Below are 11,415 nucleotides of genomic sequence, written 5' to 3'. Positions count from 1 at the left end.
CAATCCTTAATCTTGAACTGATAAACTAGAGGGAAGACAGCTACACCACAGCACATCCAATGCCATCTCTCGGAGTACTCTTTTCTAACCAAACACTGAGGCTTGACCTTAACTCTTATGACCTACCCACAGGCCTAAAAGTAAGAAGCGCATTTTTGTGGCCACAGAATGCAAACGACGAATTCTCATATTTACTGTCCGGGTACGCCACCATCAGACCACGACTGGCTCAGGCCTTATTAGCTGTTATGATCAGTAGAAGTAGAAATAAACTTTCTTACTATATTGTGGCATAGAGATGGAGAAAAAGAATGGCTGAATAAAGGTAAATTAAATCTTCAATTCATGCGGTCAGCACAAATGTCGCATTCTCCATGTATCTAAAAGCATACTAAAATGTGTTCTAAATAATTTTCACTTCTTTCTTAAAGTTAAATTTAATACAATATTAAATTTCTAAACGTAAGTATTTTAAGTTTAGATCATTAAAAACGTTAGACATATACCTTAAAGACAAAGAATATCTAAGAAACTTAAGAAAATTATAAGCTATGAAAAGCTTCAGAAATGTATTTTCCAGATTAGAAATTCTTTACCTCCTACAGAAGAAATGATTGAAACAGGTTTTGGAAGGCTAATAAATTGCTAGCTAGCAGAGGGAACTTTCTTTACACCTGTAGAACGCTAGCAGAACTACTTAATATAAATCACCAATACATTTTTACAAATAGTTTAAAACATTTGCCGGATAAGATAACGTCAAAACGCCGAAATGGCACATAGGATCTGGTGCTTAATTTGTACAAGCGGATATGAATGGTTGCAACACATGCCTCCTAGACAGGTTAACACCCAGCTAACAGTTGATACCCAATATACAGCTGACTAGACTGAATTGGGGTAAACAAAAGTATAACGTACAGCAGCCACGAATTCGCAGCCATCTGCCTACACCTCCATATTGCGAAACTATTGCGCCACACTGTCCAATCTAAAAAATGTAAGCAAATAAGAATATTAAAGTTTCCATTTTTGCCAAAGTGTCATATATAAATAGAAATGGCAACTTTGTTACAAAGGCGTTAAATGTTTACCTTACTGCGATCACTTGCCCTGCTGCCAGTTCTATTCCATTCATTTGAGCAATGAAGATGGCAGCTACTGCTTCGTACAGAGCTGTGCCGTCCATGTTGACTGTAGCGCCCACTGGTAGAACAAATCGCGTAACTCGTTTGTCGATATGATTATTTTCTTCTAAGCATCGAAAAGTAATGGGAAGAGTGGCAGCACTGTAAATCAAAAACAAATTAATCAAGGTTAAATTCAGAGTATCAAAAACAGATGAATCATATTAAATCTCCAAACATATTTAATACTAAGTTTTTGTTTTCAACTTACAAATTCCATCAAAGCAATCTGTTACATTACATCCATAATGTACAGTATGTAATATATAACTACAAAATTACAGTACAATGATAAAGGTGGAAGATGTAACCAAGAAGAATACAGAGAGGTACTGAAGTATACAGGGGGTTGAGTACGTTATATTCCAATAATTTTCAATATGTAAATCAGCAAGTCACTTGACAACCACAGTCGGTATGAAGGTGCGGTGGAATGGAATGGATCAGAACTACACTTGACATTCTTTGGTGTTTGAGGTAGTGTGATGCTATCGAAAATTGATAGCTTTTGGAAGGGTATGAATAGCTCTTTTAGACGTAAAAATCCATACACTCAAAAAAGAAACATCTGCAACACAGTCGCATCCCAGCCGTGGTAAACAATGTGTGACGTCTTTTAACAACTGAGATTCCACACTCACAAAGGCCAGAAGCAAAAACCGTTCACGTGCCCTAAACAATAGTACGCTACCTAATCAAGAAATATTTTCATCTGGAAAAGTAACGTGTACAGAAGCTACTTCTATGACATATCCGTTCAAACACTGCATACCTCAAGCAGCTGGAAATGAAACGGGTATTCATGTTATTCCATACGAAGACATGCAGATAAAGTAGTGGGACACAGCGTCTACGGATTTCTGTGCTGGAAAACTGTCGTGATTGTACAGTAGCTGAATTACGGAAAGCACGCAGGAAGAAGTTGTGTGCCTTAAACAGGACACCATTAGAACAGAACCTTTGCAATGAAACTTATGCTTCAGGGCTATTGTCAATATGCACAGTCGTCATTTAGAACGTGGTTGGAAATGATGTCATGAAATATAACTATGTGGATTAGGCTCTGAAATCGATTTAATATAACGTATTCAACCTCTGTAATATCAGCATGTGCAGATAACTATCCACAAAAATCTAGAACATGAAATATATATATGTGTGAAATAAATGCTATCAGAAAATAACAGATAATTCTTTACGTTTGGGCGTTCCTTGTAAATCATTAAACTTTCTTTGATGAATAACTTATAATTTAATGTTTTAAAATTAATATTTTGAAAATTTCAACGAAAAAGTTGATTTCTGTTTTCTCTGTGTACAGAAAAGGAGAAAATTGTTCATTTTAAAGTTTGTAACTTTATCAAGAAACACCGATATGTAAAGTACACTTTGCCAGACATTTGACGTGCAAATTGGCCAGTTATATTTATAATATATCAAAAAAGTATCAGTTCTATATTAAACTCAAAGGAGACCTATAATCAGATATTTGTCGAGTATTTCAAAATATAACATATAGAACAGATTGTAAAGCTCAAACTGCAGTTAATACTCCTGTAAACACACAAACACACACACATAATTGTCATTAACTGATACTTAAATTTTTAAGAAAAGTTATTAAAGTTAAGTTACATTCCATGTTTTTCTATATAGATTGGCCTTTTGTAGGTTCTTCTTTAACATAATGAACAAACAGAATGGAGGATTAATACAGATGTAAGGAAATGGAATTTTAGAATCAAATTTTTTATCATTATTGCAGTAAAAGAGAAGTGACGCCCCTGTAGGAGTGCTTTACTGTTAGACAAAATATAAACATTTCAAATTCTAAAATTGGTAGGTGAAGAAATTTCAGCTTTTCTAGATGTTAGAAATTGTTTAGCTACACTAAAATTATTGTTTTAATATTATCTATAAATTAATTGTAATTAAATAAGTTATTTACGCGAAACAATTCAAGTAACTCGTAATAAACATGTGCAATCAACGATTTACTTTCCAATGCTCATACACAACACCCTGATTCACAGTTCACACATGATTAATGATTGATAAGAAAGGTTATCATAAGCAACTTAAAAGTAACCCGTCATTTTAGATAGCATTCAAGTAATTCAAGTTCTCAAGAATAACGCTTATCTTCACGAGTAATTCACCAACGCTTATTTATAACGCAAGATTAATTAAAAGCTTATTTATGACGCAAGATTAACTCATCAACGCTTATTTATAACGCATTTTGTCTCATGTTTGTTTGCTTTTTTCGAAATAACTAGAATATTGCTAACTATCTAAACTGCTTAAACTCTCAACACACTTGTGAAACATTCTCCAAGAAATATTGAAAATAAATTTAAATTTTCTTCAAGTGTACACTATTTCATAACAGTTGTGTTATTTTTATGGTGCTTCAGTTCCAACTACGTTCTCATCCCCCCCCCAGAGGTATGTCTGCGAACTTACAACCCTAGAAACCAGGTTTTGATACCCGTAGTGAGCAGCGCACAGATAGCCCATTGTGTAACTTTGTGCTTAACTTCAAACAAAATGTTATCATTATTACTGGATGATTGCATTTCGTGGTATTGTCACTAACTGACACTTACATTTTAAAGAAAAATGTTATGTCCTTACTAAAGTTAACTTACATTCTATTATGCCTTGATAATTAATTTCTATATTTAGTAGAGTTGGCTTGCTATATTTGTTTCTACTTAAGTCGCAATCTCTTAAGTCTATCCATCTATCTTCATATATTCAATAATTTTTTATTATTTCGTTTTATATATTATACGTGTGAGGATTATTTGGCATTTTAAATTAGTATATGGATTTAAGGCTAACCTAAATCTCCTAAGCTGTCTGGACATCGTAAGATATTACTGGGATTACGGCCGAAATATCAATAACAATGAGGGTATCTAATTGACAAATGAATGCATTCAAATCGCTGTGAATTTTTCTATTTTTTGTGACAATGCATACTTCTAGTTAGATCGATATATTTTACTAATTAGATTATTTATTGAGTTAATTGTTAGTTCTAGTTTATGTAAGTAGCTTGCTTTGATCAGAGGTTATTGACAAATATAATTATAATATTCAAATATATTATGACTTTATATGATATAAAGTAATTTCTGATACATATAAATATTTAATTGTGAATTAAAGTCATATTTCAGAATGACACGTAAAACATGCGACATGTTATTTGTACATATTCAAAGCACGTGAACAAGGCTGTTTTGATGCATTTCCAAAAAAATTATTAAATTGAAACAAGTTATAACAATTGAACAAACACCCCAAAAAAGACATTAAGTGGCCCACAAGATACATGCACGTGAGATCTCAAAGATTATAGGTTATATTTTAGGCCTTCTACTCATATCCATTCTTGTCAATTTCAGTATTAAACTCATAAGAAACAGGGATTTTTTTTATCTGAAAAAACTTTCATTTCCTATCAATATCAAATTTATAGGTAACGCAATTGCAAAAATAAACAAAAAGCTAAAGGAATTTATATTTCTTATTTATCAAAGTACAGTGGAACTTACGCTAGTATTTTAACGTTCGTGATATAAATAAGATCCCTAGAGAGCCAATGAAAAACATCGTCTGGCTAATAATAATAACATTCTTTACGGATTTAACTTTTTTCCTTCAATTTTCGACCTAAATTAATAAATCTATTTCTTCCCAACACGAAGTTTTGTTCAATGTACTTTAACATGTACATCTTTCAGTCATGGTTATTTTTCATTATCATAAAATGTTTTTCCTTCAATACTCAAATTTTTATTAGACGGATTCACCGTTATAAATACAAAGTGAAAGCTTTAGGCAGTTACTACTTAGGCCTAAAACAGTTCCACTAAAGTTCAGTTACGTCTGTATAGATCTTAAGTCAGTAAAGCTAGGTTTTTACAACTACGTTTTAACTTAGAAATAGTTATCAATCATTCTTTTAATTTACGTTTAACTATTATTAATTGTGTAGTTATCTTTCAATGGTTAGTGTCTTATATATTTTAGTACATAGATAACATTACCCATATGTACCATACGATATTTATGTGCATTTCAATGAGTCTATAGACTAATTCGCTACCTGATGGCTCAATATTTAACTTTAAAAGGACCATGGCTTCCAAATAATTTAAAGCGGTTTCATAAAGAGTGTTGCTTGCGAAATGATAATACAAACAAAGACTAAATAATAAACTCTATAACATTTATTATGCATCAACCTTACTAAAGTTGTAACAAACTGTGGGAATTTAGTTTCATGCCTGGTAAACTCCGTGTTTGTCAGCGAATGTCACTATGTACATGAACACAACACACCTCGAAGCAGTTCCAAGAGCAGTGATCCATGCTTGCAGCATCCCCTTCATGAATGTTAACGGATTCTTCTTGGTGATGACGAAGAAGAGGAGCGGTAAAGTGAGTCCTGCGTGAATAACCAGTCCAGTGATTACAGTCAACATGTATAGTCCCAGCTGCTGGGCTGTTTGGGCTAAATCCTTTATATCCATGATCTTTCCGATTATCAGAGACATGATACCGAATGGTGAGTACCTAAAATATAGAGAAAAAGTGATTAGGTAGATATGTATTAATATACTATTAAGTAGGTTCAGCAATGTCATTGTCTTAAAAAATAAAAGAGTAGGATTATAATAATGCAAAATAACTCTTTTCTTTATTATTAACCGTATTTATATAGAAAACGTGTGGCCATAGTTTTGATCAAAATTAGATCGTATTTCTCGGAATATAATTGAATGAAAAATGTAATAATAACAACCCGTTCATTAAATACCTTCCAAAACTGTTACTTTGGTTGAAATCGATTCGAAAAATGGAGATAAACGCAACGTTGGTTCAAAGCTAAATACTTATTCTCAATAGATAACGATTAGCAGAACTAAGCAGTGTAGGCCACGTTTTGTCAAACCCTTGTCAAAACTGACATATGTAGTGGTTGACAAAAAATGACTCTCTTATAGATCTTGTTAGAGAAAAAGTATTCCCTTACAAGTTTGATTAACAAAATATTTCATTTACAAAACTGACGAAGAAAAATTATTCTTACAAATTTGACTAACAAAACATTTTACTTACACAACTATTAGACAAAAAAAAGTATTGATTGACAAAAATGTTTGCTTCACAGAACAGATGGACAAAAATAGTGTCTCTAACATATTTGATTAACAAAATATTTATTTTTACACAAGTGATTTACGAACAATTTTTCCCTCACAAGTTTGATTAACGAAACAATTCCTTTAGAAAATGGTTAATAAAAAATGTCCCTAACGGGTTGCATCAACAATATATTTCCATTACAAAATTGGTTGACAAAACATTTTCCTCACAAGTTCGATTAACAAAAGGATGACTTAAAAAATGCCCCCAAAAAAGTGATCGTTCTAAGGTTTAATAACAAGAACGTATCATTTGGAGATTTCGTTTACAAAAAAAACTGTCCGTTACATATTTTGGAAAAATAATTTTTTTACGCATTTGTCTCACCACTGTCTATGCTTAATATTCCAACCTCTCATATAATTTTCGTCTTTGTATGTATGGTTTTTCATATAGAATTAAACAAAGCGTCGATAAAGTTCTACAAGTCTGATCGTATTGCCAAATCGTTCAACATAACCTTAAATAAATAATAATACCTATTTATATTTATCCTCGCCATGGGAGCCGATTTCTTTGCTCCTCTTCAGTTATTAAATATTTAATTCAGTTTAAATTTTGTAGATTTATAATAAATTATTGTTTACAGAATTAGAGTACAGTTTGCAACTTACACGTGCACATAAAAAGGTTAATTATAATCATTCAAGGACAACGATTTTTAGTATTCAAAACCGTTGTTACAAGCATGTACTAATTCTAGAATCTATTATTGGATATTGTGCTTACCACATTACTAACACTACAATCCTCATGATGATGTCATTTAGGATCACGAAAAAGTTCACCATAATCTCTCCTTCTTCTCCAAGTTGACCACAAATTACGCCAAAAGCGATGCAAAAGATGATTAAGCCTGTAAAATATCCTAAGCTTAATAGATGTCCAAGTCTGGGATATGTATCACTCTGAATACACATAGAAGACGGTGTCTTTCAGTGAATTTTGATTTGGTACTTCAAGAAAGGAAATAGTAAAATTTGTTTTAAATACGATTTCCTAATCATATGTCTTCTTCATTACAAATTGAACTATCAGTTTCAATATCTCAAGGGCGCCGAAAACAAATTTAGACTGGTGGAGCAGAGAACAATAATAAAATATCACCAAATTATGAAATAAAGGCGTGTCTATTACTATTTCTCTACGCATGCGTATCGGAGTGTATATATTACATGGATATGTGTTTTGTAATAGCTTAATTCTGCTTAAATAACGGAAAGTAATCAATATAAAATTAGTATGTTTTAAAAACTCAACACGATTACTGACTATTATTCATAGAATAAAAAATTGCATTAGTATTACATTTTGTACATATTTTACTTTGCGATACAAGAGGTTATAGTTTCATTGTACAGGTCATTGGTTAGGCCATATTTGGAATATTGTTCAGTCTTGGGCTCATTGCCTAAGGAAATACGTCGAGTTGTTGGAAAGGGTTCAGAGAAGGGTTACTAGAATGGTACCTGGAATGGAGAAGTTGTCATACGAAGAGAGGTTGAAATCTCTCAAATTGTTTTCTCTTGAAAAAAGAAGATTTAGGTTGAGGTGTTTAAGATTGTAAGAGGAATTGATAGTGTTGATGCGTCATCTTTTTTCATACTTAACAGTGAGAATAGTAGGACTAGGGGACAGAAATATAAATTTTGGCAGGGTAAGAGTCATCTTCAGCTAAGACAGTTTCATTTTTTTAACAGGGTGGTTGGCCTTTGGAATGGATTGCCTTCAGATGTTGTAGAGGCAGTAAATTTAAGTGAGTTTAAGAAAAACCTTGGTAAGTATATGAATGATAAGGCTGGCTTTGAGATTTTAAAAATTATTTTAATTTAGTTTAGAGGATAAAACAGCCGAGATGGACCAATAGGTCCCATGTTGTCCCAAAACATCTTATGTGACAATAGATATAACAAAAAATAAACTTCTGGCATAATACAAAGTTACAAGCACCTGACGACAAATTGTTGCCGACCAATGAAAATGCATGAATGGAAGGAAACAACTTTCAATATGTACTTATATATAAATATCATACACATGTCCAAGTTTATACATTTTGTACATCTATTAGGATCATAGCTGTGTAAGCAATATTTATCCTACAATGAGCACACACAATAAACAAATCAGACCAACCTTAACACCATCAATTGGTTTAGAAACAATCAAACAGTAGCAATATTTGACCGACATGTAGTATTGATGGGTAAAGCATCGTTCAGTAACAATGCTATTCAAAACAAGCTTTAGAAACAACATTACTGGCCACATTATTGCTGAGCAAATGCGCCACATGCCCAAATGGTTCCAGCGCCTTTATATTCAATCCTGATATAAAGTGATATGAAAATAAGTACTGTGACGAATTTACTACTATATCTTTATTTTAATATCGATGTTTGTTTAAATTAAATTTATGTTTAGAAATGTACATAACTTACACTGTTACATATAAATAGTCAGGATAAAACTTCATCAAAACCATCAAGGCCTGGTCATGTTATGTCCGATTGTTGGTGCTTGAAAATAAAAGAAAAGGAGACAACACCCAGCTCGTTTGTGTTCACACATGGACGTAGTTTCACCAGATCCTCGATGTTGTTGATTTGGCCATTGATATAAAGGCTGGTGTAGTCAGCGAGAAATTCAGACTTTTCATGTCCATTGGTTCTGTGCCTTTGACAAATGACTCTGCCAGTCTCACACCCATACGTATTCTACGTGATACTGGGGCGACTCAATCACTGTTGTTAGAAGGTTTATTGCCTTTAGATTCGAGTTCTACCATTGGTGAATTTCTTATTGCTCAGGGTATTGAGGGTGGCTTTCTTAATATTCCTCTTCTAACATTTATTTAGCATCAGACCTAATTTCGTTGTGGTTGGAGTAAGACCTACTCTGCCAATTAAGGGTGTATCATTGTTTTGGGGAAACGATTTGGCTGGGGGAAAAAGTTGTTGACGAACCCAAAATGGTTAGTGAGCCGATCACTGTTTCATCTAAAGATGACGTTGTCGTTGAGGAGAATCCCGATGTGTTTCTCTCGTGTTGTGTGACTCAAGCTCAGGCTAAGAAATTAAGCCAAAAACAAATGATAAACACATATTCAGAGGACGATATCATAGATTTGTCTCAGAGATTTTTTGGATCCAACGGGGATCTTGTGGATAATTGTCCTACTGACGATTTCTCAGAGAATGAAAATAATGGACGTGATGAATCTGATTCACTTGGTGAAGTTCCATTTACTAAATGTAAACTGATCTCTTCACTATTTAAATATGCACTCCCAAAGGATGAGCTGGAGAAAGTTCCAAATGGTTATTTTTTTCAAAAATGGTGTGGTTATGAGGAAATGGAGACCAACAGATGTGCCAGCTTCAGAGGACTGGGCTATTGTTTACCAAATTGCTGTTCCCAAAGCATACCATTCTGAAATATTGAAAGTTGCCCATGAACTCCTCATGGTAGGCCAGGTGGTTAGGGTGTTCGACTCGCAATCTGTGGGTCGTGAGTTCGAATCCCCATCACACCAAACATGCTCGCCCTTTCAGCCGTGTGGGTGGTACCATGTAACGGTCAATCCCACTATTCGTTGGTAAAAGAGTAGCCCAAGAGTTGGCGGTGGATGGTGATGACTAGCTGTCTTCCCTCTAGTCTTACAATGCTAAATTAGGGACGGCTAGCGCAGATAGCCCTCGTGTAGCTTTGCGTGAAATCCATAACAAAACAAACAAAACCTCATGGGAGGTCATTTAAGTGTCAACAATACATCTGACAAAATTATAAGACATTTCTTTTGGCCAAAAATCAGGCAAGATGTTTCTCAGTTTTGTAAAATTTGTCATACCTGTCAGTTTGTCTAAAAACATAACCAGAAATTCCTGCTGCTTCTCTTAAAACTATTCCAGCTTTCGAAGAACCCTTCAGTCGTGTGATTGTAGACTGTGTTGGACATTTAACAAAAACTCGATCAGGGAATCAGTATTTGTTGACTATCATGTGTGCATCCACTCGATTCTCTGAAGCTATCCCTTTGAGAAACATTTCAGCCCAAAATATTTCTAACGCTTTGATCAATATCTTTACTTTTGTTGGCTTGCCCAAAGAAATTCATTCTGATCAGGGATCAAATTTTATGTCAGGATTGTTTCAACAAGTTCTTTATCAGCTCGGTGCTAAACAGATCAAATCTAGTGCATATCATCCAGAATCACATAGTGCTCTTGAGAGATTCCATTCTACCTTGAAACATACGATGCAGACTTACTGTCTTGACAACGAGAAGGATTGGAATGAGAGAGTTAACTTATTATTATTTGCTGTTCGTGAGTCGGTTCAGGAGTCGTTAGGGTTTAGCCAATTTGAATTGGTCTTTGGTCATTCATTGCATGCTTCTGTTGAAATTGCTGAAGGAACAATGGTTGGAGGATGACCCGAAAGAAATGCACTTATTGGATTACGTTTCCAAATTTCGGTCCAGACTCTTACGTGCTTGTGAATTGGCTCTAGAAAATTTGAAGTCATCCCAAACTGCACTGAAACCCGTTTATGACCACAAGGCTGAAGTTCTGACCTGATGACATGGTTTTAGTATTATTACCCAGTATGGGAGATCCACTCAAAGAAAAAAAGAAAGAACGAAAGAAAGAAAAAAAAAGACTGTTAAATTGCAATTTATCCCTACGAGAGTATGATTTGGAGATAATCCATGTCAAGGGGTTGATAACATTTGTGCTGATGTACTTTCACGTGCTATGTAATTTTATGGTCAAAAGGTTATTTGTATTGATTATGTTGTATATTGTAATAATTATTGAAGTTGTATAATTCTTTGCATAATGTATTATATTTAATGTATTGTTGTTCATGTATATATATAATATCTTAGTTGAAAATTGTCTAACGCCATTTTTTTAATTCTCTAAGGAGGGAGTTGTGACGGATTTATTATTATATATTTATTTTGATATCGATGTTTGTTTAAATTAAATTTATGTTTAGA

General features: G+C 33.6%; 1 protein-coding gene across 4 annotated transcripts in view; it reads right to left on the bottom strand.

Annotated features, from left to right (window-relative positions):
- The window catches only part of LOC106460484 (excitatory amino acid transporter 2-like), a 42,705-nt gene that overhangs the window by 8,466 nt on the left and 22,824 nt on the right, over positions 1-11,415 (bottom strand). For all 4 annotated transcript variants that reach the window (XM_013920185.2, XM_022387227.1, XM_022387226.1 and 1 more), the window contains 3 exons: positions 7,140-7,266; positions 5,544-5,777; positions 1,095-1,289 (listed from right to left, as the gene is read on the bottom strand). In XM_013920185.2, the coding sequence (XP_013775639.1) occupies positions 1,095-1,289; positions 5,544-5,777; positions 7,140-7,266 (556 nt within the window). The remainder of the gene's footprint in view (positions 1-1,094; positions 1,290-5,543; positions 5,778-7,139; positions 7,267-11,415) is intronic.

Source organism: Limulus polyphemus, unplaced genomic scaffold (assembly GCF_000517525.1).
Source record: "Limulus polyphemus unplaced genomic scaffold, Limulus_polyphemus-2.1.2 Scaffold779, whole genome shotgun sequence".
Classification (NCBI taxonomy): domain Eukaryota; kingdom Metazoa; phylum Arthropoda; class Merostomata; order Xiphosura; family Limulidae; genus Limulus; species Limulus polyphemus.
Note: the sequence above shows the minus strand (reverse complement) of the source record. Positions and strands in the feature narration are given on the sequence as shown.